The sequence below is a fragment of the Lissotriton helveticus genome, chromosome 12, assembly GCF_964261635.1.
Source record: "Lissotriton helveticus chromosome 12, aLisHel1.1, whole genome shotgun sequence".
In the NCBI taxonomy this organism is placed as follows: domain Eukaryota; kingdom Metazoa; phylum Chordata; class Amphibia; order Caudata; family Salamandridae; genus Lissotriton; species Lissotriton helveticus.
This window is the reverse complement of record NC_136073.1, coordinates 861,713,755-861,741,696: the sequence shown is the minus strand read 5'-3', so window position 1 is coordinate 861,741,696 and position 27,942 is coordinate 861,713,755. Positions and strand designations below refer to the sequence as shown.

The following is a 27,942-nucleotide window of genomic DNA, read 5'->3' as shown; positions in this document are numbered from 1 at the left end:
GGGGCACCGAAAAGCCATTAAGCTCCAGCCATGATTGTGGACAGGATCATTGGAGGGAAAAGGACTATGCCCTGGGAAGGTATTCCAGTTGAAGCATATAACATTGATCGCTCCAGTTGTGGGGCGGTCGGAGAGAGATAAAGAAGAAGAGGGGGCCCACACTAGGGGTCTGGGAGTCAATGATATCATCAGATAATATGATGGATAGAGGTGGGCCGAATCATCCCTAATAGGAACACCTAGTGCTGGCTGTAGTGTATGGGTCTAACAGTCCAGAGGGATGGAAACTGTGTTATTTGAAAACCAATGCCCACGGGATATTGTCATTCAATCCTGTTTTGTGGGTCAAAAGTCTATAAATCCATCGCTGCTCTTTTTCGAAAAGGCATTTTTGCGCATTGGGGCCCGGTTGGATTTGTTCTATTACTGTCCATTTCATGTCATTAGGTGTATGGTGTGACAACAAATAATGGTCTGTGAGTCTTGTTGTATTCTTCTTGCATCAGATCGTGCTTCGATGTTCACTTATGCGCTGCTTCACCTTACGTGTAGTCATACCTATATAGGATTTATCGCATGTACATTTGATCAAATACACAACGTTACTGGTATTGCAGTTAGTATGGGATCTCTGTTCCCACACTCTGCCTTCCTCTAGATTAAGTGTCTTGGTGTTGTCAGTCAGATGACAGACACTACAGTCTCCGCACCTAGAATGTCCTGTTATTGGTGGGAGCCCCCAGATCTGTGTAATACTTGGATTGTTGGTGGTCGTTGTTGTTTTTGGCCTGGTGTTCACCAGGCTGTCTTTGAGACTCAATGCTTTTTTGTATGAGAATAAAGGTTTTTCCCATTTGAAGTTGCCCGTATTGAGTATAGACCAATGTTTGCTTATGCTTTTGCTCACTTGGTTGGATATGGCATTGTAGGTAGTTACACATGTGAGAGGTCTGCTAGTAACCAACGCTCCTCGTATTTTTTTAGATGACCCAGAGTTCAGGAAAGATTGGGCCCTTATCGCCTGGCACTGTAAATACGACTGGATCATACTGATTCTCAAAACGGCTGTACGACTATCAGAAAAAAATCCAAATAGAGATCCAGGTTACAGAAGACCAAATAAAAGCTACCATTACAGGCTACAAAAAGAAGCTGGAAGACCTGAACAAGGAGATAAATGAATACAGAGACAATCTTACGCAACAAAAAGTACTCAAATTTCAAAAAGATCTAAAAAAAAATTCATTTGTCAAGACATACCCTTATTCAGACCCAGACTACAAGGCATCTGCGACACCAGACCAAGACTCAGATGCAGCAAGTAATACCTCCAACAACTCGAACAGCAGTGGAGGATCCAACAATGGAACCCCAAGAAAAAAACAGCGAGGCGCATACAGGGGACACTACCAATGGCCTCAGTATAGCCATCCCTCTTTTCAAAACCCGTTTCAACAACCCCAACATTTTCCAATATACGGGTGGCAACCGACTTTTCAACAATTCCCCTTCCTCCAAGACCAATTCCGTCCTCCTTTTCTCAACAGAGGAAGGCGCGGAAGAGGACGCAACAAACGAGGGAACAACGTCCACTGGGAGGAGGAAGACACAGTGGGCAACAACACCAGGAGCAAAACCGGGTCGAACAGAGCAGGCCCAAGCAATGCGAGGAGTTAGTTACTAATCTATCATCCAGGACACTGACAGAGACGGAATCACAGGTTCTGAATAAGGGACTTGGCTTCGTCCCAACAGCAGCCCTGGACAAATTCAAGCTACATTGCGAATTAGCGTCGTTTTTCGGGAAACTTCGACTAAAGGCTTTCTTTGAAAAAACCAATACTGAGAACCAGGGAGAGGTTACCAATGAAACCGGATTGAGACCACAGTCCTCATTTGTACCACCGCCACATACAATCCTTGTGGAATTAAATACCTTTGAGCAGTCAGTGTTTAATGACATAGAAACAATGACAGTCACCTCGGTCTATCACAACAACAGCAAAGCTGAAAATATGGCCATATCAGACCTGAAGAAAGACGACACAATAATAATAAAACCAGCGGACAAAGGTGGAGGCCTTGTCGTCATGGATAAATCAGACTACAACGTGGAGTGTAGACGCTTGCTAGGAGACACCAAGAATTACCAACCACTCCAAATGGACCCCACAGAAGACCTACGAATTGAAATAATACAACTCGTGGAAACAGCAGAAGCGGCAGGCCACATCTCGAAACAGGAAGCAGATTATCTGACCAAAACTGAAGGGAAAATTCCATACTTTTACGTGGTTCCAAAAATGCACAAAGGCAAAAACCCTCCCCCCGGCAGACCAATTGTGTCGGGCATAGGTTCCCTACTGGAACCACTCCCTAGGTTTTGTGATTTTTTTCTTAAAACCATAGTACAGGGAACATCCACATAACTCAAGGACACTAAAAGTCTTTTAGTACTCCTAGAGAACATCCAAATGGAGGAAGATACCATCCTTGTGAGTTTCGACATTGAAAGCCTTTATACCAACATACCACAGGATGCAACAATAAATGTTCTCAAAAAAACCTTGCAAACCGCCACCTGGGATTACCGCACACCAAATCAGTTTGTCATAGAATGTGCAACCCTGGCCCTCAAAAAGAACTTCTTTGAATATGAGGGGTCTCTGTACCTCCAAACTGGGGGTACCTCGATGGGCAGTGTTTTTGCCCCCAGCATAGCGGGGCTCTACGTCTTTGATTTCGAACAACGATACATCCTATCACCGGATAACCCTTACAGTGATCACATCAGATTCTGGCGAAGGTACATAGATGGCATTCTAACAATCTGCAGGGTCCAGAAGAAACACTAATGGCATTCATCACCTGGCTTAACAACTGTGACCCACACCTCCGGTTCACTCACAATATAGACAAGGATAAAATGGTCTTCCTGGATATTGAGATACAAAGAGAAAATAACACTCCCATAACAAAAACCCATTTCAAGCCTACAGCTAAGAACAACCTACTTAGGTTTGAGAGCTTTCAACCGCGCCCGCTCAAGGAAAATCTGCCCTATGGTCAATACCTACGCCTACGAAGGAATTGTAGTAAGCTGGCTGACTACAAAAACCAGGCGGAAGACCTCACCAAAAAACTCAGAAACCGAGGATACCCATCAAAAATCATCAATAAATGTCAAAAAAGAGCAAGGAATCAGCCCAGGCAAGCACTACTTGAAGAGAAAACGCCAATGAACGAGACTATACCTCTCACATGTGTAACTACCTACAATGCCATATCCAACCAAGTGAGCAAAAGCATAAGCAAACATTGGTCTATACTCAATACGGGCAACTTCAAATGGGAAAAACCTTTTATTCTCATACAAAAAAGCATTGAGTCTCAAAGACAGCCTGGTGAACACCAGACCAAAAACAACAACGACCACCAACAATCCAAGTATTACACAGATCTGGGGGCTCCCACCAATAACAGGACATTCTAGGTGCGGAGACTGTAGTGTCTGTCATCTGACTGACAACACCAAGACACTTAATCTAGAGGAAGGCAGAGTGTGGGAACAAAGATCCCATACTAACTGCAATAGCAGTAACGTTGTGTATTTGATCAAATGTACATGCGATAAATCCTATATAGGTATGACTACACGTAAGGTGAAGCAGCGCAAAAGTGAACATCGAAGCACGATCCGATGCAAGAAGAATACAACAAGACTCACAGACCATTATTTGTTGTCACACCATACACCTAATGACATGAAATGGACAGTAATAGAACAAATCCAACCGGGCCCCAATGCGCAAAAACGCCTTTTCGAAAAAGAGCAGCGATGGATTTATAGACTTTCGACCCACAAAACAGGATTGAATGACAATATCCCGTGGGCATCGGTTTTCAAATAACAGTTTCCATCCCTCTGGACTGTTAGACCCATACACTACAGCCAGCACTAGGTGTTCCTATTAGGGATGATTCGGCCCACCTCTATCCATCATATTATCTGATGATATCATTGACTCCCAGACCCCTAGTGTGGGCCCCCTCTTCTTCTTTATCTCTCTCCGACCGCCCCACAACTGGAGCGATCAATGTTATATGCTTCAACTGGAATACCTTCCCAAGGCATAGTCCTTTTCCCTCCAATGATCCTGTCCACAATCATGGCTGGAGCTTAATGGCTTTTCGGTGCCCCTAATAATTATTTTTACAACTAAACATTTTTACCTATTTAATCACTCACATAGCCCAAGCATGTTCTATGTCCATTACGGACTTGGCAGACTCTCGAACGCTCGTTAAACGCCCTAAGCGTATCACAAGAGACTTAATCACTTTTTGCCATTTCTCGGCCACCGTAGCCCTAGCCTCGTCCCATTCCCATGACAATGCGAACCACGTGATCGCACCCGGAAACTGATTCTTCCCTTCTTTACCGTTCCCAGCACCAGCCGGCATTACTAGCCGAGCAGCAAACGGTAGCAGTAGGTTAATGGCCACACGCATCTGCAGAAAACTGTAAGTAATTATCTCCCCAAAGACAGCGGTCAACGGAGTCTGTTACCGCTAATACTTTCAGATAGCCATCACTACCCTTGGCGGTTAGCGGACCTGTCTCTCACTATCAGTGCACATTCTATATTACAGAATGTGTTCGATTGTATGATGAGACTACCCCCTGCCCGCCGAAGCATATAACAACATAAAATAATGTAAGCCGTCCCCGCCATGCAACATGTGTGATTGTCCCTTGAGTGTTACGTGTTTGTTAGTACTTGTACGTTTTTTTATCTTATCAGATGGATAATTCCATGCACCGCAATCTCCCCACCACCATAGCTGGATGGACAGAATGATATATCGCACTTCTGGAACATTATTTGAATGAGTGGGAATGCGATTAAATACAATGCATGCAACATTGCACGCACTTATTGATAAGTATAACAGCCCTGGCACAATAATTAGCCCCTTACGGTAACCTGATCATCACACATAGATCACCGAAAGTTTTCCTATTTACAGTGGCATGAAATATGAGAGCACAAAAGACACAGCACGACGTTACAGGCTAGTAAGATTGATTACGCCTGATCGATGTTTGTCTCTCTTCTCTCCACAGGTTTTATGTTTTTCAACCGCGAAGCTCATCAATTTGAATCGAGCTTCTCTATCATTGGCGATTTTTTGCCAATAGGTATACGAGGACATAGGATAGGGTGTGCCTTTTAGGGGGCCCACACCGCCCATCTCCTTGTTTTTGGTCCTGAGGAATACCGGGTATTTACCCATATGGTAGAAACATGTCGACCAACACACCAATACACATATAGAGATACTTTGGCCGTAACTCACCTCTCAGGACTCCCCCATTCTTTTAATATTGTCCAGTTGCTTCAAAAATCACTTTTTCAAGTTAAACCAGGACAATTTTTAACACACTATTTTTTGCACCTATACTCACAACCTGCTCCACTGTAGTTCAGGTGTCGAAGCACACCCTGGTGACGCTAGGCCACCAGGGTGGACCCCGATGATGAAGCATGTCACCACTAGGTTGGTGAGTGAGGGGTTTCTTACAAAAGGATGAATCCTTTCCTTTTCGTCATCTGAAACACCCCATTAGGAAACCTTCCTGGTTACTTTTGGTGGTACTCCTTTCTTTGTTTAATTGAATACTAATTAAATGTACTGTGCTTCTGTCCTTTTTTTTTTTTCTAAGCTTGCACGTGTTTTTTTGGGCTGATAACAATTGCAGGTGCATTTATTTCACATTTATATGCATTTGTTTTATTTATTCAGTTTGCGTTGTTTGCACATTTTCATTTTGTGTAGTCTGTCCTGATTGTGAGGACCACCCGCCATACTTCACCTCATCCTTGAACCCTTGTTTCATATGACTCTCTCGAAAGTTTTTGTAGAGTGCTCACTGGATTGCATCTCTGTTGATATAAGAAGCTTTATGGTAACTTCCCCTGAGGTTCCTGATGCTGCCTTCCTCATCTGAGGGCACATCGCTCACCAAAATCATTATCTGTTCTCTCTCCTGCAGCTCCTTGCACTCGGCACGTTGACTCTTGCTGCTTCCTTCATCTTTGTATAGTGTCTATCATGGGAGACGCAAAACGCTGCAGAAGGACTCTCTTTCCTTGCTTTATCTGTTCCTACAGACAGTGAAAAAATATCTTAATGTCCTCTTCATTTCCCTGGGCATGCCCTAGAGGTTTTAAAACCGCGCATCCTACTAAGCAAATGATGGCCAACCTTGATTATTTGTTCATGGATCTCAAATCTATATTTTTTGTAGATGATTACTGAAACATTGATCCCCATCGTGTGTTTATTTCCGATCACGTCCCCTTTCAATATACACTTTGCTGCCCAAAAGCCACTTTTCACAGTAGGCTTGTTATTGCGGTCATACAATACTCGGAAGTTGTCTGTTGTCTTGGGCATAATTTCAGATTTAAATTATGGACCCGCATCTTTGAATGCACAAGCATTTCTAGATATTTGTGCTGTAATTTCCAAACATTTCTTCATTTCTCAGGTCCTTCTTCCCATTATGTAAAGAGCACAACATCTAAAATTGTAAAACGTTCTCAGACCATTTTAGTCTATTAGGGGATGCCCCAGATTAGTGTGTAAGGGGTGGGTGGGGGGGGGGGGATAGCAGTAGGACAGTTTTATACCGTTCTCGCACGTTTATCCAGACAAGTGAAGTAACGCTCCACTTTTATATATGACATGATTCATGACATACATTTTTTTTTGTGGAAGTGCATCTGTGCCTCGATCAGAAAAGTGAGAATCCTGCAGGGGTCTTTCTAGGAATATTATTGTAATTTATCTCCATAGCCTGTGTGGATCACAATAGGAACTTCAGACCTATAGGATGGTTGAAAGTGTTTTCAGTTGGATGTACAGATCTGCTGTTCCTTCATGTCTTGCTGAAAGGTAATTCCTTTGTAGAAATGTCATGTTTTAATCGACTCGTAATTCCCAGTTTGTGCTTTTTGCCTTATATAATGCAGCTTTTACTAGTCCCAGACAGACTCTTTCTCTAAGAAGACCTTCACCCTTACCATTTGTAAGTTTGCCTTTTCACTGTGCATATACTTATGAAGTCCTCTCAAAACTATTTGTTCGATAACTCACCTTTTTTCCGGATTTCGGTTAAACCTATCTTGTCAATCTTCAAATGTATCTGCTTTTTTTCTCTGACCACTGTCCTATCACTAAGTGCTTTATCATCCCCTTGTTCAGCCTGTTGCTAGTTGTCCTTCTGTTTTTTGTTTTTTTAGACCAGTGATGCCAAAGTGCAATGTGGAGCTGTACCACTTAACTGCATACAGAGCAGCTCAAAAGTCTCTAACCTCTTGAACCTTCGTTCTGGTGAATAGATTGCAGATTCTGGAGCTCACAGATCTTCATAGCTGTCAATGCTTCTTGTCTTGCAAGTTTTTGTTTGTGTTCCATTGACTCTGCTTGGTGTTGCTGAAATCAGTGATCTGTGAGTTGAACCAAAACCTCTGAATATTCTTGTTGTCCTGCTCGTGGTGGAACATTTCGACACCTTACACCTCTAAGAAAACCACATTACATAAATATATCTAATAATGAAGAGTCCCTATTTGAGACTCGAGCTTTGACGTCCATCGAAACACCCCTCACGTGTATATGTCCTTGCACCTGAAGGTTCTATGCGTGTGATAAACCGCTGTGTTATCTTTCTGGCTAAGCTAAGGGTGCTGAACCTTCCCAACTGCGTGATGCAAGCCACTCTCTCCTCGAGCCTCAGGCACCCACAGATGTCCAGTCCCTTTAACTCTTGTCTATGGACGAGTCTTAAGACCTATCAAATGAATGTGGGACTGAGTCCGCAGACTCAGGTTTGGCACCCTGAATGTTAAGAACCCATTCCATTCTTCACATCCTTCCCGCGGGAAGTATCGGACGACTGAGGTGTCGGCTGAATTTTAAGTCTGCTCTGTATAATGACATTCCTCTACTCCATGCAGGGCAGATTTATGATCATACAACTTCTGCAACCTCCTGAGGACCAGAGTGGATTCTTTCACGTGGTTCATGTTACTATGCCTCATCTGGTTGCACCTTTTCGAATGGGACCTCCTTGTTGTAGAACAGGATCTGTCACAGATCATTTTCCTATATTTGTGTTTAGTTGGTGGTGCTCAATGATTCCTCCAATGAGAACATTGGCTGGCATTGTATGCTGCCACTTGTCAAATCAGCTGATCCTTCAGGAGTGGCTGTGATGTTAGGCACTGACATTTATTTTTCATCGTTTTTTCTTAGTTTCTGTGCTAGTCCAAGGAACATTCTTTTTGAAAGCATATTAAGGATTTACTTTTGTTCATTTTACAAGTGTTTCATGCAGCCCTTCTTGTAACTGTAATCTATCTGCTACATCAAAACAAAAATCGATTTTTCTTTTGATAAATGTCACTTGATTTGTCATATTGTTCTGCTGTCACCCTAAAACACAGTTCAAGGAGCAGAGAGTAGGTGTGGCCACCATGTGGGATCTTTTTGGGGGGTGGAGAGGTTCAGTTTTGAACAGAAATTGTATTATTTACTTGAATTCGTCCCATTTTCTGATAAAGGGCATTCTTTATTTAAAAACCCATAGGTTAGTTGATGGGAGTTAGCCGAGGCCAGTGACTATCTCTCTGGATAGGGGTTTATACTGTGGTTTTATTCAAACAATATGTTGTTAAATCTTCTTCAGTCTAATTGTAGCCCCACAAGCATGGCATTTCTGTAGCTCGTGTAGGAGTAATAGCCACAATAGGGTTAATGCTGGTACTCTTTATTTTCTCAGTCTTATTTATTCTAGGCAGTCTTTTTTGATGCATTTGATTGTTTACAGATTGACATTTGCATGTACTAGGGCTTCTCTTTATTTATATTTGACTGTAGTTGTTGAAAATGTTGCAGTGGCAGCCAAAACTGAAACACCTGTGATTGTTGGAATGAGATGATGCTAAGGTGAGGACTGAGTTGCTTGAGAGATTGGGCATCAGCCTGATCAGGTGGCTGTCAGGAGTTTAGCAGAGAAGGGGTAAAAGATCGGAAGCTGCAATTTTGAACAGGTTAGTCTGAGGGATACTTTTGTTGAAGAAGGGCTGGGAGCGATTCACATTTTGAGGGTCTTGGGCCTTTCTCGAGGTGTATCCTCAGAGTCATCTTGGATTCCTTGCAACACAATTGATTTGATGTGACCCATGCTCTCTTCCTTCAAGAGAAATGTTGCTGAATGAGAGGTGGACCTTGGGGTAAATCATATTTCTGCTGAACTACCAAGACCATGGAGAATGTGCAATGGGGGGTGGAGGAAAAAGCGGGGGTGGAACTTCACAACTGTCAGGCTCTTGTAGTAAAATTAAAAAAAAGTTAAAATAAAATCAAATGGGGAAAGTGACGGTGAACATTGGGGGAGGAATGAATGAGAAGGGAGCATGTGGCACAGGAATAAGTGGTGGCGGAGAGCTTGGAAACATTTTAACTTCAATGAGGCTTTGAATATATAATACACGGTGGAAGAGTATAACCCATCTAAACAAGAACAGTGTCGTGCCCATGAGCATTTAGTCTCACAAAATCAAGAATAGCAAAGAAAGCCGTCAAATCAAAAGCAGACAACTGATCTAGATAACAAAACCACCCAATCATCCGCATCCACTGTTCTTTGGACCTGGGCTGAAGAATGCGAAGATCTGCACTCACTGAAATCGCAGCATTCAGCAATAAAGTGAGGCTTTGCCTTTGTGGCGCCACCAGACCAGGTCCCATTATACCCCACCTTGAAACATCAGGTGGAGAAAGGGTCTCCTGAGGGCCCCACTCACGGAGGACAGCCAGCATGGTCATTAACATCTGCATCTTCTGATGTGGATTAGGAGCATTAGTGGATCAGCAGTGGATCCAACTAGTCAGAACTCCGAGTCACCAAAGTCTGGGCCATACCTGATGGGTATATCTCGCTGAACTGACTTCTCCCGGTGAGTATTTATAAAGGGCCATATCGGCATGCTCGATCTGGGGCTTGCAAGCATAATCACCCTTCAGCTTCCATACTCTTATAAAGCCATGGCCTTCTAACCATATAACCTTCTTACCCATATTTAAGAAACTCAGTGTGTCTGCTCTGCTTCTTTGCACGCGGTCATTTAAAGAAGCCATTCTCTGGTAGTGTTGGCAGTGATACACAGTTTCTCTGTTTTTGATGGGCTTCTATCTGATTTGTTCTCTCCCTTTTTTGCGAACACTTTTCTGCCATACGGGCTTCAGTTGCACTGTAGAAAACTCCTAAGTAAATAAGTAGCGCACACACTTTGCCTGCAGCAGTCTTTCTTAGATTGCATTTCCTTTTATTCTGTCTATCTTCCTGGTATTTAGCTTACCACAGGACAAGGGAGGTAGTGCAGGAATCAATGATACAGACCACTGGTCTTATGATTTTATATTTGGTTTTAAATCTGTAACCGACTGCAGCAAAAAACTACTGAATTAGTTACCTTGTTCTAAATAGAAAACATAAAATGGAAAGATTTGTACAGTTTTTTTTTTTGCAGAGAATTTTAATCTTAATTGAATGATGTATTTAATCTAGATGAACCAACTTACTGTACAATATCGGATATATACTTTCTGAGTGTACCTTCAATCTGATCTAAATATGCTTGAAATGCACTTCTAATGTAACAGCCAATAATAATGATTGTAGGTTAAGGCAATTTAATGATTCCTTTTAGTGTACTATGTTTAGGAGTCTGTTTGGTGAACCAAAGAAGAGCATTTCCGAATTGCAAGTGACAGTAATGCATGCCGCCACTTCGAATGACCTCACTCATTAGCATCATCGCGTAGTATGACGGCATACTGCACAACACTTTGCATAAGCTTTGATCACGCTGCGCTAAAGACACACTACCACCATCAACCCCCAGATGCAGTCACGCCTATTAAGCAGGCATCCATAGAATTCTCCCACCGCCAACCAATGAGCATCTCTGTGGTCCCATTTGTTCTTCAGTAGCATTCGGCAACTCAGTTGCTCAATTGTACGTATTTACTTTCAACCATTCCTATCTTTGAGGATGTCTTCCCATCACTAGGTTCTTAACATCTATAGCTTTGCTTCGTTTTCTTTACATGATGTCGCTTCTTTTCTTTATATGGCGTTGAATGCTGTCCGTCTGAATAAAATATGTCACTGACCACTGGCTAGAACTGTTCAACATTGCATGTAGTTTTTATTTGCCCCCAATATGCAACCCTACGACATAAGTATATTTATGCCCTTTTCTCAAATAAGGATTTTACACAAGTTCAACCAGCACTGTTATACTTGCAATTTGTATCTAGTTTTAAAGATTGTTTTTATTACTCACGGTTTTTAGCTGGGGTTTTCATTCTGTGAAGTGATATGTGTGCTAAAATGTTATGTTTGTTTTATATTGAATTCTAATTTGTTATGTACTTTTATGATTTACTGTGCATACATCGAATAAAGTATTATTAATTGAACTGTTCATGGATAATTCTGTTAAGAATTCCTTCTTAAAGGCTTCGAGTTTCTTAGCAAAAAAAGGTCTATCCAGTCTTTGAAAGTAAACCTTTACCCAGCAGGAAAAGGGTACATAGACTGTATGCAGCCAGTAACCTGCATTCCCGTGAGTTTAGAAATGTTCCTATTAATTTACTGTGGGATTTCGTATTGTCACACAATTCTCTATATTATTTACATTGGTCAGAGGTTAGTCCAGCGTGTATCTTCTTATGTCTCTGTTCAATTCTAAGCACTTTCAAAATGTTATTTTAGACCACTGTTGAAAGTGTGTACCGACTGAATATTTATAGACGATCCTTTTAACGATTGTTCTGCATTTTTCAGCACCCATTGTAACTTAGAAACAAACAAACTATCCTAACTTTCTGCAGGTAGCAGCAGGGCGTAATTCCAGCAGTACTATTTTAAGCTCTGAAGTCCTGAAAACAAAATGTCTTTCTCTTTGTTTGAACAAAGAGGGCTACTTACTCGCCTATTGGTTTTCTACAGGTTTTGACATCACTGCACTCTTTTTCTGTTTTCTGAGAACGCTTATTTGGGTGTGTCTGTTTTAGAATACACCCTTTTAAACATGGCTAAAGTTATTTATAGCTGCCCCTTTGTCCTTCTTAGCTGAAAAATATTTACCATTAGCACCCTTAAGTTGTGTGGCTGGTCATTCTGCTGGGCGTTACACTTTTAGCTTCTATTGTCAGTTTGTGGGCGGCTGCGTCACTTAAGGGATTAAATCGTTTTTCGCCTTTTTGTCTTCATTTCTTTTGTTGTTGTCAGTGGACTCCAGAACCCATGTTCTCACGTTCTGTTACAGCTTTAACTATTGACTTCTCTGTCACATTGCATAAACAGGTGCCGAACCTCAACTCTCCATTAATTTTTATATTTAATTTGAAGCTACAGCAGGGTGGCTAAAATGTAAAGCCAACAATAAGCAAACATAGGGCATTTAGAAGCAAACCATTAAGTGGACCCTGCTTTCTTTGGTATGTATGCCCCACCAGTGCTGCCGACTTGAGAACCCCCCCTTCAAATCAAAACACTTAGCCGTATCTCACAGTGTGCAACCAGAGCAGGAGTGGAAGTAGGGTTCTGAAACTAAAACATCAAACTTGGTACCTGTGCTCATTTTAGGATTATATTCTTCACTTGACAATTTTAACAGGAGGACTGAGAAAAATAACAAATGTTCAGGAATGTGTACTGGTACCGGAAACCACGGTTTGGGATACAGATTACCCAAATATTACTTCTGGTTACAAGAGGCTACTACAACCCAGCATTCCGGACCACTTCGCTGAACTTAGAATGAGGAGATGCTTTAAGTTCTTGATTTTTCTTCCCCAGCTGACTAACTTTTTTGGCACTGGTTAGCGAGAGTACATTGCCAGCATATACATTTTCTTTGTATGATTGAGGCTTGCTCTCTAGTTTGATTTACAATGCCCTTTTTTTCCTCTTAAAAATGTAGAAGGAGGTATTTTACCCAGTCTGCTTCTCTGGCCATGTTTTTACGTTTTGACCATTACAGGGCATATGGAATATGCTTGTGAAATATGCCTATGCCAATGCAGTATGCTTATGACAACATAGGGTTTTTAGGTCTCGCCTATAACCTTACCAAGAACGTACTTGCAGGTTATAGCTCCACATTGCTTACCATTGGATGGCTTTATTGTCACAGTCATTTACTTGCTTTTTTATGCCTTTCCTTGTTTGTGTTGGTTCCTCCCCTGCATCTCTACTATCCATTTTGAATTGCCTGACTAGTGTCCTCCCACTACTCCCTTTTAGTGAAATGTATTTTTTCTTTTTCATTAACCACTCTGAGAGTGCATGTGTTTTCCAGCTCTGTCCTGCGCTCCGTTTTGTGCTTTCCCCATGCCCAATTCCCAGCTCCATGTTTCTCTCTTGTGTACATCTCCCCACGCATGCCTCCATACTCTATCTTTTTCTGTCTCATTTCCTTCTTCTGCCTGCTCTCTGTGTTGCTGTCAAGCTAGGGTGCTGCTTGCTCTCTCGTGTGCTTCTCTTCCCACCACCTCCCCATACTCCGTGTTCCTCACTCCTTCGTATTCGTCTCCCCTTCTCCCAGTGCTGCTCTCTCCCACCATCCCTCTGTTGACTTTATTTAGTTTAGATTTTCCATTCAGTATTTTTCGTTCAAAATTCAACTCTTTTGGCAGGATAACTACACAACTAAAGAAAATCTTCCCCACATCATTCTGCTCCTGCATACATGTGTTGATGCATGCTTTCACATATGTCAGCATGAATGCATCTGCCAGCAGAATGACATGACGTGACTGTCAGCAGTCATGTCACCAAGCCTTCTGCGTTCTCCTCCGTTGCTGTACAGCATCACCAAAATGCATTAGACCCAATAGGTCCCTGAGATGTGGCTTACTGGATTTGCCAATGCTTGTTTATTCTGGAACGTCTGGAAAAACAGCACACAGCATTGAAATTTAAATGACCTGGACAGTAAATAATGAAAATCAAAATATGCAACTGATTATGAAAACATAAATCCCATAACAGTAAAACATGTAATGAAAACAGCAAAACCCACAGGAAGAGTAATAACGAATAGGGTAATAAACAATGAGTGTATGTTTGATAAAAGGAAAAGAAACTCAAATTGACACAGCAACATTTTTGTATTTGACATGCTCCAAATCCTTGGTGTTTATAGAAATGGAGAACGATTGGAGAAAAACGACAAACTAGGTTTTATGAATTAAAAGCTGTATTTAACTACGTCTCCCAGGAAACTATCCAAAGTCCAGACCTGGGAAAATTGGTGTCACTATTTATAGGTAAAAGGGACATTGTAAAGGTGATCATGAGCAGGCCTGCGAGGACTTGAATGTGTTAACAGTTTAATGTACACTATATGTCCTAAAACTATGTTCTAGTAGCAGTAACCAAGTGCTACCATATTTTGTTTGTGAAAACCAAAAGTTGCTTGGTAGTGAATGTTGAAGGAGATTCACCCATTTGGTTGGCACAGGCAGGAGGAGTCATGCGCGGAAACACACACACAACCGAATGACCAGAATCTGTATCGTATATATGAAGATTCACTGAGAGTAACATGCTACTTATTACCTTTGTTGAGTGTACATTCAGCGCATCTGCATATTTGGTTTATGTGTTGCATTTTTCATGTATTTTGTTTTTTGGTATTTACCCAAAACCAGATTGCAAGAGGTTAAATGTGTGCATTAAGGTAAAATTACAGTGAAGAGGTCTCCTTTCTATTAGGAAAGTTGCTTCTACATGTGAAGTAACAGTAGACTGCAGTCTTTGGGGCAGTTTCAATGATTTTCTCATGCAAGTTGCATACTATTGTGTTAATGAACTGGAATTTGAACTTTTCAGTGTCGTAAAAAATGAATGTGTGTTTATTGCTCCAGTTGCTCTAAATCGCATGAGTTACTGGGCTATGTTTTGATTTTCTTCACGAGAGAAGAAGAAATAATTCAGTGGGTTTAAACAAAGAGAACATTTTGTAGTGAGGGGAGCAACGGGTTGGCGGGAGAACCAATTCAATCTCGTAGCTTTACATCTGAAAGCAGAACGCGGTGTAGATTTGGGTGATTTTGTTGAGACACCAGTATGAATACCTAATTGGTTTTCTTGTTGAACACAGTTCCAGCAAATGTCAGAATACTCTTGGTGGTGTTATAAGGACCTCACATCTGTAAGACTATTGTCTTGTAACATTAAAATCGTGGTGGGATTTACTTCTATTGATGATAACCTTTGCTGTCCCTTAATGTTTCTCGTAAGGTATCCTTTAAGAGAGAACTAATTTAGGTTTTCACAGCTTCAGGTGTAGCAGGCACTTTGCAGGATGCTTTTTCATAACGTTTCCTGTGCCAAAGTATTGATTGCAAGTCTATGATAAGTGTGAGATGAAGAGCATCATATCATTTCTTGATAGCTTAACTCATCTAGATATGGTGCTCTGCGATGCTAACATTACTTTCTTTGGAGTGCACCCTCTTCAGAAATGTAATAATGTCTAAAGTGTATGTTGCGCTAAAACAAATCGATGGAGAAATCAAGTGGGTTATTTTAGGTGTAAATTAGAATTGCCTTTTCAGAGACCAGTTGCTTTGCGATAAAGCCACTTGACTTCAAACCACACATGTCTACTGTTTTGGTCATAAAAAAACTTTGCCTGTTTCTAACCAGTGATTGTTGAACACGGTTTGTGGTCTTATCTTTACCAAAGCTACTTCTACCAACTTCCAATCACTATTCCTTCACCTTCCTTAATTGTGCGAAACACTAGTTCATTGTTATCCTAACTATAACATTACACAGATGAATATAAATAATCTTCCAGAGTATGACTAGTCAAAACCATTTTCCCCACTTTATAGATCTTGACTAGGTAATTTTTGGTACTATGAAATTAAACTATGACAGGTACCATTTTCACGTTTCGGAACAGTGGATAGTAAAGTAAGAATGGTGGACTGCTTGCTAATGGGGAGAATTGGATGTTACTGGAGGAAAGATGGGAGAAGATCTTGATCGAAGAGGAGAAGCCCACTCCCGGAGAGTGTAACAATTAGGCATTGCACTGGATGTGAGAATACATGTTTACACTAAACTACAGAAGAATGCAGTATGTTGTAATAGTGAATTGTGGAAAGAGCGAAGTCATATTACTTATGTACTTAGATCATTTGTATAGGTCACAATTTCCCCTCATTGTCACTTAAGGTTAGAGTCTGATGTTCCACGGGTGACTTGGTTTTGGATGTTGGATTCACTCTTGTTATGTCTGTGTAGGGCATCTATTCCAGCAGAACATAGCCACATCCCCACCAAACAGGAGCCATTTCAGAGTGGCGAGGGCCTGAGTTTGGCAAATTTTAAGTATTGGGTCCAGGGCCTTAGTTGGGGGTGTGTGAACTCATTAATTTTTGGGGGAGTTCCAGGAGATTCGTTGAAATGGATGATTTGCAGATGTTTCTGTGAATTTGCCTTATTTTTTTTTAGCTCAAAGAGGTGGCTTGAGTGTAATTTGATTCAGAATGTTTTGGATCGTATAATGATATGGGAAAATTAGATGGGTGTTTTAACGACTTTAAATGTTGACATTTGAGTTTTAAATGGGAGTTAAGAATAAGGCGTTTATTCCTTTAGGGAATTTTGAAAAGATGTTGGTGCCCTCTGAACTAGTGAAAAACAAGCTGGATCCCAAAGAGCAGGTGAAAGACAACCAGTGTCTTGGGGATGCGGCACTCTGGGGAGGGTGGGGGTGAGGCTGTCATTTTGTGAAAAGCTAGAGTCCAAGATGTTTAAAACCAGGTTTTATCTATTTATGTTTTGTTGGATATAAGCATTAGTCTACCAGACGGTATTCCATGATCACTGTATGCTTCTATGCTCTGAATACAACATACTCAATTAGCCTACTGAGAAAACCTCTTGTGTATATACTTTTCTCCGTCATTTCTAAAGATTGCTAATTCATTGCACAATTCATGTGGAGGGCTGTGTTAAGTTGATGCCGCGGCTTGACGTTCAGCTTTTCTTGGTTGTACAGTAAGTGAGTCATTGCTTCCCTGATTTATGTTTTGGCATGAGGACAGCGGGTGTCTATAGATGTATTTTCTTAGCCTTGGGGCAGAGCCTGATGAATGGAAAGCAATCTTGTGATTCTGTGAAGGCTTATGTGAACTGAAAAAGACGTGAAATCTCTTCAGTAGATGACAATATTACACAGTCTAAGCACCGGTTTCAATACATCTCATGCCTCTTCCGAAAATACATGCTGCACTATTAGTAATAACTTCACGATTTAAATTTAAAGAAATAAATTCCTTACAAGATAGTGTAAGTTCAGAATGACAATGTAACTTATAAATCGTAAATTCACTAATCACAAAGAGGAATTTATTAAATTAATCTTTAAATGTGAGCAAAGAAAGCCACTGGTGGATTTGCTTCAGAAAAGTTAACTTAAAAAAAAAAAGGCAAGTCTGTATGGTTAGTGTGAGACGACTGTATACACTCCATCTGGTAGATCTATAGACTAGCGGCCACTGGTTGTACACCTAAACATCAGAGACTGTGCTTTTTTTATTTATAGATTTTTTCACATAAATGTTTGTGTGTGTGTGTTTTTGTGTGTGTGTGTGTGTGTGTGTGTATGTATGTATGTATATATATATATATATATATATATATATATATATATATATATATATATATATATATATATATATATATATACACACAGATTCAGTTGAAGTCACAAATACTAAAACGGAATAAGTCGGTTTTTCGATTATTCATTAAATTATTAGCTCTGTAGACGTGAACAATTTCCTCTGATGAAATAAATCGAAAAGGGATATAGTAAAGGGCTTTGCAAAAAAAGGGAAGGATAAGTATATTATACTACTCTGAATCTTTTTTAACTTTTTGTATACTATAATCAAAGAGTGGGGCCAACAACGTTCGAAGAGGGTTTGCATAAAAGAAAGGAAAGTAGCATTGACAATGCACAGGGAGCTGAATAACAAACAATGCGTTTTATGTTTTAAATTGACATATAATTTACCTCTACTCATAGACCTAAAAAATGTTGACAGCCCACCAAGTTAAAAAAAAAAATAGTAGCAGCACAAATGTTGAGCCAATTGGAGGGAGGCAAGATGGCGGCCGCAACTGTGGCCGTGTGAGGTGGTGTGTCCATAGTTCCGCGTGATTCCCCTTTACCTCCGTGACTGCCTGCGACTTCTCTCCCGATGGTATCAGCAGCGTTGGTGTGACTGCTGGATTGCAGAGCTGTGCTGAGCGGCGGTGTATCGGCTTGGCTTGACTTGGAGGTTGTGGTGTTTTCTGCAGCTCAGCCCGGCTTACACCCCCACGCCTACTCGAAGGGCTCCAGCTGAGGTTGATTACGAGCAGGGAGGCGCCGGCACTGATCACGCTGATCGTGCTGGGGTCAGCGTGTTGAGCTGTTGCCTCTGCGGCGGGCTGAGACATAATACTTGCAGCGATAAAGACCGAGCGATTGATCGCCGCCAGAGACGAATTGGTGTGTGCAGCGCCCCTGTCCCCAGATAGCTTTGAGTAAATACGATACTCGACACTGGTAACCCCTCCAGGCGCGGTGAGTAGTGTCTCCTTCACGATGGCGCCGAAGGGTAGAGGTGGTGTGAGGACCCGTGGGGGAACATCTGCGAATACACCCGTCGGGGTAGCTACCGAACCTGCTGTAACGGCCCCGGGGCATAGTGCTGTTAGCGAGAATGCTTTATCTGGAAGTGGTGATATGGGCGTGAGCAAAGGCACTCACGCCAGCGATAACAGCGGCAGTACTGACAGCACTGCTACGATACTTCAAGACACTGGTGATGCGCAGAGTATGGCAGGTTACACTAACTTTCAGAAGGAGCATGTGGCGGTCTTGAAGATACAGGGTATCCGCCAGAACCAGACCATGCACCAGAACCAGGATACTCCTGCAAAGCAGCGGACTGTCCCAGCAATCTTTAATAAAAAACAAGGAGCGAAGGCGAAATTGGGCACAGAGGCAGTAGGAATGGTTCAAGCAGCTCAAGCAGCTCCTGGTGCCCAGTATGTGTTGTCTCAGGAAGAAGTGATCACTTCTACTGGAGCTGCTATAGCAGTCTCAGCCCCATCGGCCCTGGCTGTATCCGACCAAGAAGGTAGTACTAATACTATCGCAATGGCAGCCTTGTTAGAGAATGCAGTCAACGCAGCAACAGTTATAGGAGAAAGCAGTTTTTTGCTAGGGCCAAGCACTGATTCTACTGTAGCAGCAACTGAGAAGGGCAGCGAGTCTGAGTATGCTGGATCTGAATGCAAATTCTACTCCATGACTGACTTAACAACCGCTTCAGATAAGGAGCATGATGAGGATAGCTATAGTTTGGGGGGATTTGCCAGATGACGAAGAAGGAGAGGATTTTGATCGACCTCTCCCTCATGAAACTGTAAGGAAGGTGGTGGAGACTGGTGAAGGACCATTGCACGAGCAGAGCTTTCTATTAGCTCAGCCAAACTTGGATGAGGACTTTGAGGAGGATGCGATTACTCTTGGCCTAATTTATAAGAGTATAATGGCTCATCGTAGTGAAACCAAAGCAGAAGGCTTACGCACACAAGGGGCGGTAAGGAAACTCCAGAATACAGTACGGCGCTTGGTTAAGACTTGTGCAGAAGTCACCACCCGTGTGGTGGAAGTGGAAGAAAGAGTTTCCTCAGCCGAGGACTGTTTGGCTAAACAGCAATCCGCTATCGAGACCCTGCAAAAGTCCAAAACAGACGTCGATTGGAAGCTCACGGACTTAGAGAACCGTGCGCGACGCAATAATTTGCGCGTTCTTGGCATAGCCGAGACAAAAGAAGGAGGAGACCCACGGAAATTCATTGTACAGCTCTTCAAGGAAGCCTTCCCGGAACTTAATGTTTGGAATTGGGAAACTGAAGTGATTCGGGCACACGGGTTTCCATTTATTCTACGGCAGCGTGGAAAGGAGCGACAAGCGGATCAAAACTCATACCCCAGGGCGATTTTAATTTGTCTTAATAACTATTTGCTGCGAGAGGCATTATATGATCTGGCACGCCCTGAGAAAAAACGGAGAGGCATGGGGTGTGAGTTTTTCGTGCGCCCTGATTTTTGTCCTGCAACGGTGCATGAACATTGGCAACTCCGGAAACTAATTGCACCCTTTCAAGCAAAAGGGGCCCAGGCCTTTTTGCTCAACCCTTCTAAATTAAAAATCATCTTCAGTGGCCAAACTAGATACTTTACATCTGGGATGGTTGCACAGGACTATTTAAAGGAAATTGATAAGGGTCAGAAAAGCTAAAGGTATTAGATGTCAATGTTAGTTGTCAACAAATGAGTTCGTAGTGATAGTAGACTGCATATCGTGTGTATCATGGGGGGAAGTGAATTCTTTTTTCTGTAGACTATAGAGTTTATCTCTCTCTTACAAATTCGTTTTTTTTTACTCTTTATTTTTGTATCCTCCCTCAAGGCTTGAGTATTGCATGTTCCTAAGGAACTTTGACTATCGATTATTGGGGGCATATGGGAAAGTATGCTTTGCGAGTTTATGATTTTCCGTGAAATGCCTATGATATGTGATATAGGGAATCGGAATTAAGAGAGGGGAGGCAACTTTTTTCTTTCCTTTGTTGTTTTTTTTCTTAGGGTATGTTGTCAGGTTGATAAATGAGAGAGATAGAGTATGGGGTTAGGGGAGTCAAAAAGGGGGGCACTGGGCATATCACTTCTACATCGCAGAGGACATGGTCCTTAAGCCTCATTATGGGTGGTGGGGCTACGTGGGGAGGGTGGGTGTGGGTACTGAGGGGATAGTGGGTAGGGGTTTGGGGGGGAATGGGGGGGGGGGAAAGAACATAATACATGAGTACAGGATGGAAATGAGTTTACTATGGGCATTGTTTGTCTTCTTCAGTCCGTATGTGGGGCTAGCGAAGGGAACCCAGACACAGCTAGATGGCGGGTAGGGGTATTAGGATAGGTACGCTGAATGTAAGGGGGCTGAATTCAGTTGATAAAAGACGGCGGGTCGCGCAGGAACTACGAGTCCTCCTTTGTGATATAATTTGTCTTCAGGAGACCCATATAGTATGGTCAAAGCGGCAATTGCTTGAAGAGCTGGGATTTAATCTAATAGCTTGCACTAAATACTCCGGTACTGCCAGAGGTGTTGCAATCTTGGTCAAAAAACATATAGGCAACACAGGCAGAATTCTAACTGATGGGCTAGGTAGGTGGGCAATTGTGGAATGTGTTGTCGGTTTTACAATATTTACGATTTGCGCAGTTTACGGGGCTAATCTAGATGAAGCTGCCACTTTAGAGTTTCTAAATGTCGAGTTAGCGTCTTGGCCCACACCACTAATCCTGTGCGGTGATTTAAATATAAATGTAACACCTAATATTTTATGCAATGAAAAGTTGAGTTATAGTGGCAGGAAACCGCAAGTCTTTAAAGCGCTGCAGGCACTAATGATGGCACATGGGTTGGTGGATGTTTGGGCTTTTTTAAGGGGGGCGGCTCCTGGGTATACTTTCTTTTCTTACCCCCATCGGAAGTTAGTGCGGCTGGATTATTTTTCTGTCTTACAAAAAAAAGGGTGACCCGGTGTCCCTCAGAACCTTTTTCCCACTATCGGACTCAGCCGCCGAGAGAGATTCCGAGCCTCCGCCACCGTCCAAATACGATACATGCAACAGGCCACTGAGCCATTCAAGATCAACCTGAATACTCCCTGTGTTGTTCTTAAAACCGTCCCCCTCCTTCCCCCCTGTCTTGAGAAAGACCCGCCGTGACCACCTACAGGGGCACACCAGGGTCGAAACGTCGACGAATCCATAGGTTCAGAATCACCAGGATTCCCACAGAAATTATAGGAATCTCTGGTTGAGATCAAACCATCTTCTGACCAAACTTGAACTGTATCTGTATATACGCGTGTATAGATTCATGTCCCCACACTGTATATATTATTATGTTCACTGAGCACTTCCTCACACAAAGTGACAAATTTATATGACGGTCCTGTTATGTATTAAATATCAATCCATGAATGAAATAATTCGGGTGTGTATATAAGTAGCCATGTATTAATATATATATAATACAACTCTTTTGACCCTTTGACTGTGTTTGTCTGTGTTTTGAGCATTGATTTCTCATTGAACACCAGTCCTTGTATCTGAGAGCTGATTTTCTTTTGCATCCTGGAGCATAGTTCAAATAATCTGTCTTACCCAACAGAACCATTTTCTTGTTTAACTGGATTGTTTTTCTGTTCCACAATCGTTATTAAACCAGGCTGTTATTCAGGTATATCCAAGAATTACATCAGATCATGGGCCGGTAGTTCTCTCAATAACGGGTACAGTAGCAGTCAATAGGCCAAAGGGGTTTTCTTTCGACCGTAAACTATTGTTAGAGCAGCAATTTGTCGAATATATGAAACAATGGATTACTATTTTTTTTTAATATCAATCGTGGGAGCACCAATGAAGGCTGCGTCTGGGACAGTTTCAAGGCCGCTTTTAGAGGCGAACCTTTGAGCTTCGGATTGTATAATCAAAAAAAAACAAGCAGCAAAATTTCAAGAGTTATATCAAGAGCTGATAAAGGCTGAGGAGTCACTCATGCAGGGCATCCATGTTGGCAAAGATATTACTGATTTGATCACGGCGGTGGCACGGCTTAAAGCAAGGCTAAATCTTAATTGGTCCCAGGAAACTGCAAACATTTTTTTTATCAAACAGCAAATGCATTATGAGTACGGTGAGGCAAGTGGCAGATGCCTCGCCCAAAAATTAAGATTGAGAGAGGCAGCTCAACGGAGAGATAATATTCTAGATTCGAATGGCTATTCTGTTGAAAATGAAAGCGGTATCTTGGAGGTGTTTAGACAATTTTATGAGGTACTATATCGAAGAGTTGAGTATGACGAAGATAGTGCGGCTATTCTTATTAGCCAGTATTGCATGCAGATCTCCCTGCAGAGGAGACAGAAGGGTTAGAAGCTCCCATTTCGCTAGAAGAATTAGAAGTAGCAGTGAACGGGCTGGCTGGGGGCAAAGCGGCAGGTCCAGACAAGCTACCTTTGGAAATTTACAAAACGTTCTTTTCTGTTTTAAAGTTAGATCTCCTGGCAACAGTGAGAATGGCTCAGAAAGGCGCTCCCCCTGTGACTTGGAATGAAGCATGCATAGTTGTGTTTCATAAAAAAGATAAACCTGCGAATCTGCCCGGCTCTTACCGTCCCATCTCGCTTTTGAACGCGGATGGGAAGATTTATTCAAAAATCTTGGCCAATAGGCTGTCCTCTGTCATCTCTTCACTAGTCTCTACTATGCAGCACGGGTTTATCCCGCATCGAGGAACGGCGAATCATGTCAGCCGGGTGATAACTCTCTTCGATTATGTTAACATAACTCGGGAACCACTCTATTTAATTCTATTAGATGCCGAGAAGGCCTTCGACCGGGTCTCATAGTGCTTTTTATGGGATGTTATGAGGCGTCGTGGTTTGGGCCAGAGTTTATTACATCATTGCAGACACTATATCGTCAACCCGTGGCCCGTATTAACACCATGGGACTCGAGTCGGAGGTGGTCCAAATACAGAGGGGTACTAGGCAAGGGTGCCCCTGTTCCCCCCTTTTATTTTCATTATACATAGAACCGTTTTTAAAAATACTGGAATCTAGTGCTAGGATTCAACCAATCGCTATACAGACTTACCAGTTCAAGGTCCTCGCTTATGCGGATGACGTGGCCGTCGTTACGCCGAGTCCAACCATAGCGATGCAGGAGATTGAATGCTTAGCCACAGACTTTGGCGTGGTCTCTGGCTACAAGCTGAATACAGCCAAAACCCAGTTGCTATATGCCAATATGTCGATGTATTCTGACCGAGGGTTTGCCAAGAGGTTACATATTTGGGTGTCAGGCTTAGGGTTTCTGCAACTGCCCTGGTTAAATCAAATTGGGAGGCTCTTTTATCGGGGGTAAGGAAACAGTTAGACCGGGCTGAATGTCTGCTTCTCTCCTTAGTGGGGCGATGCAATTTATAAAAAATGATGATACTCCCGAAAATGCTGTATTTTTTTAGATGTGTCCCCTTAGAAATTCCAAAGGCGAGCTTGGCACAGCTCCAAGCTATTTGCATGGCCCGTTGGGCTGGGCGATACATGGTATTACCAAGAAAGTTAGGTGGCTGGTCGGTACCTGACTTCATGTTGTAGTATTACGCTTGCATGATTCAAGGCATGAATATTTTGTTAACAGGGGCTGGTCCCCTGGATATTGCTGAGTGCCCATCCATATACCAGATGCTACTGGGGGTGAAAGCCAAAAATCTTTGTTCTTACACCTTGAGTGGAACTACTACAAGCGCACTAGATTTAAGATCATATGTGCTGCGTATAAAGTTTGGAAAGTAGTAAGGGGTATGTATGGGTTCGAGAAAATTTCCTGGTATACACCACTGGTATCTTCAATATTTTTGCCAGTTGATTTGTGGGATCGGGTGGTTGATAAGTGGAGATTGAAAGGAATAAGGGTGGTGGGCGACCTTTACTCCGAAGGCTGTCTTAAATCTTTTGAGCAACTGCGTGAACAGTACCAGCTCCCTAGGGAGAACTTTGCCAAGTATTTACAAATTAGGAATTACTTGGTGAATAGTGGAGGCATTTTCCAAGTTAATCCTTTGATAGAAGACAATATGAAAGCAGTGAGGATAGGTACCTTATATGGTCATATGCTAAGCACTAAGGCCAATGATATCGTAGAACAAAATTCCAAATGGGGGATTAAATTGGGGAGGCAGGATATACAAATAGAAGTTTCTTTGGAGGCCAAGAATTTATTTCTCTCTGCAAAGCTTTCTGCGCAACACTTTAAATCACTTTTTAATCTTTATTATACTCCAGATAAGGTCTCAAAATGGTCTGGGGATCTAATAGGGAAATGCTTCCGCTGCGGATACCCATCTGCAGACGATGTTCATATTTTCTTTGGTGCCCTTCTTTAGTTTGTTTATTGACGCAGGTGGAGAAATGTTTATCAGAGATCCTTGGTACCCCTACGCATCTATCTGCTACTCAGATTATCTTAGGTGTAGAGATGGGATCCGCTGAGGTAGGAATGTTAAAGCAGCATGTCTGCTTAATATTTTTAGCTACAGCGGTATTCAGATTAAGTATAGCCTCCTTCTGGTTGCAACAGGAACCGCCTTCTTTTGAAGCGTGGAGGGCACGGTTCTTTGCTGTATACAATATGGAGTATAGCTTATATGCCCTCGAAAAAAGAAGCGTGGAGAGCAAATCTGGGGCATAGTCTTGCATTACCTTGAGTCTGAAACTTGAACTCTGGCCTTGCCTGGGTCACCTGATGATTGTAACATTGTGCTCATAGCTCTACACTGCAATCCATAATCTATGATCTTCTATATTGTTTTTCATTCCTCTTTGTGTATTATGGATGTTCTTAGTGTTATTTATATTGCTTTTTGATTCTATTCTTTCCTTGTTAATTCGAATGCCTATAGCATATTCTGTATGTACTAGATCGACTCATTTCTACTGACTCATGTATTTTGCAAAAATAAATAAAAACAAAAAACAAACAAATGTTGAGCTAATTGCTGATGAAGGTTTCTACTTTTTCTCTACTTTTTGAGTGGCGTGGAACTCCATAGTTTGTAATGTTAATTCTTTTTTCTCCTTTTGTTGTAGTTACAATTGCAGAAGACGCAGTATTTACAGTTGGGACCGAACCGTGGGCAGTACTATGGAGGTTCTCTGCCAAACGTCAATCAGATCGGGAACAGCACTATTGACCTGCCTTTCCAGGTACGTCTGTCTAGCTGTTGTTACTTGCATGTCAGAATACATTTTTTGTCAAGATGACGATGGCCATTATCTTATACAGCATTTTATTGATGTCTTTCCATAACCGTGAAAACTATCCATTTCCAGTCACTTTAATGTTGTATCTCTCACCTTCAGGATATCAAATGATGCACTAATGACCTGATTTCCGTGTGTATAATATATATTCATGTGTATGTATATGCGTTTGTGTGTACAAACACGTTAACTTGTGCCCTGAAAGATGTGGGAATAGTGATAATATGGCAAAGAGCGTCCACCATCTATTACATACTTGGCGAAAGCTTTATAGTTATTTTTTTCTCGTTTTGGTGAGTTCAGTCAAATAGCAAAACGACCACGGGAAGTCATGTGATGGGGTGGCGGGTGTTGGCAATGCCGCAAATGAGGAATTGACGAGACAATGCCTTCATGGGTGCAAACCTGTATTGTGGTGGAGGACAATCCTTTCTATTCAAGTTCATTGAATTATTTATTGTTGGTGTAACGTTTTGATTTTTTTTCTCACATTGTCTGTACCATAATTATAAAATGTTGGATGTGGAAATGTAGTGCAAGTATTCTATTGGAGGCAGTGAAATACGAATTTACATTTCTTTTCTTTCTGGAGCCATAAATCTGGTGAAAATATTGAGTTTATTTTATTTGAGTGCCTCCTGCCCCGAAGTCTATCAAATTGTCATAATTCATTGAACAATACATTTTACTTTTACTGTCTTGCACAAAATTACTATAATAGTTATAACATGTAAAACTAAGGTGAACAAGCCTTGTAGTTTGTTTTTTTAAACACATTCAACCTTTTTAGCATAGCTATTAAATAACAAGGGAAAAGAACTACACATTACAGCCTAAAAGCATATTTAAAGCTATAATTGGCCAACTGTTAACAAAAGATTGAACTTGGAACACTTTAAAAATCGCTCCAGTAAGAAAATCAAGCTGCAAAAAATAAATGTAGTACTTGCCACTAGAACAGGTTCTTAAAATGCAATCACATGGTGACAGACAGTAACGTCTCCTTTATAGGCTCCATTCAAAATGGTGGTTCATCGTTCGTTATTCTTAATCTTAACCTCGTTCACTCTGTGGCTCATTACCAAACGTTGGGCTTTTCAGGCGTCGAACAAATGTTTTCCCTTTTCATCTCTTTAATAGTGGCCCATGAAGCACCTAAAAAGTGTTTTACTTCTTGCAGGGACATCCTGTTCTCTTCTGTTTTGGATATCGTACAGGAAGTGATATTGTACAGGCCTCTCCACCCAGATCTTTCTGTTCTTGCCCTTATGTCCTGGCATAGCTGCATGATTATGTTTAGATTGTTGCTGACGTTCCAACTGGCTGTGGTTGGCCAGGAATTAATAGAGTAGTATTAGTGTGGAAAATATTCAAATTCTGTATGTTGTTGTTAATAAAGGAAGGCAGGATGTGGCCTCTACCTTTTATCAGTAGTTATTATCATAGGAAGAAATGATGCCTACTTCTTGTCAATGTGCTCTGTTTCTTGCCCCCCTATCCTCCTTAGGCTACTGCCACTCTGTGGCATTGTTGGGTTTGGCCTCTTGCTCTACCTCTGCTTGGCTGATCCTTTGCTCACCCCTTGCTGCTAGCTCACTGTTGCTCCCTCACTCTCCTAGGACTACTCGCACACACCCACTCACCTTTCTTGGACTGTTCACTTGTGACCTCCCAGCCTGCTTAGACTCCTTGCTTTGCATTGCCATGGAGCAGCCCCCCCCCGTGGTCCATGTGAATTAGTTTATCCCTCTTCAATCCCCCAATTACATTCCTGCCCACCCCCAACAACTTTAACTCCTTTTTGTGTCCCCTGTCCTGCTTTTGGTTTGTCCTATGCCCTTTCGCACCCCTTCTTGCTATTGTGTCTCCACTC

The 27,942-nt window shown here is 41.9% G+C and overlaps 1 protein-coding gene across 3 annotated transcripts in view; it reads left to right on the top strand.

Moving 5' to 3' along the window:
* CRTC1 (CREB regulated transcription coactivator 1) overlaps positions 1 to 27,942 on the top strand; it is a 214,808-nt gene that overhangs the window by 76,637 nt on the left and 110,229 nt on the right. For all 3 annotated transcript variants that reach the window (XM_078669877.1, XM_078669876.1, XM_078669878.1), the window contains exon 2: positions 25,896 to 26,012. In XM_078669877.1, the coding sequence (XP_078526003.1) occupies positions 25,896 to 26,012 (117 nt within the window). The remainder of the gene's footprint in view (positions 1 to 25,895; positions 26,013 to 27,942) is intronic.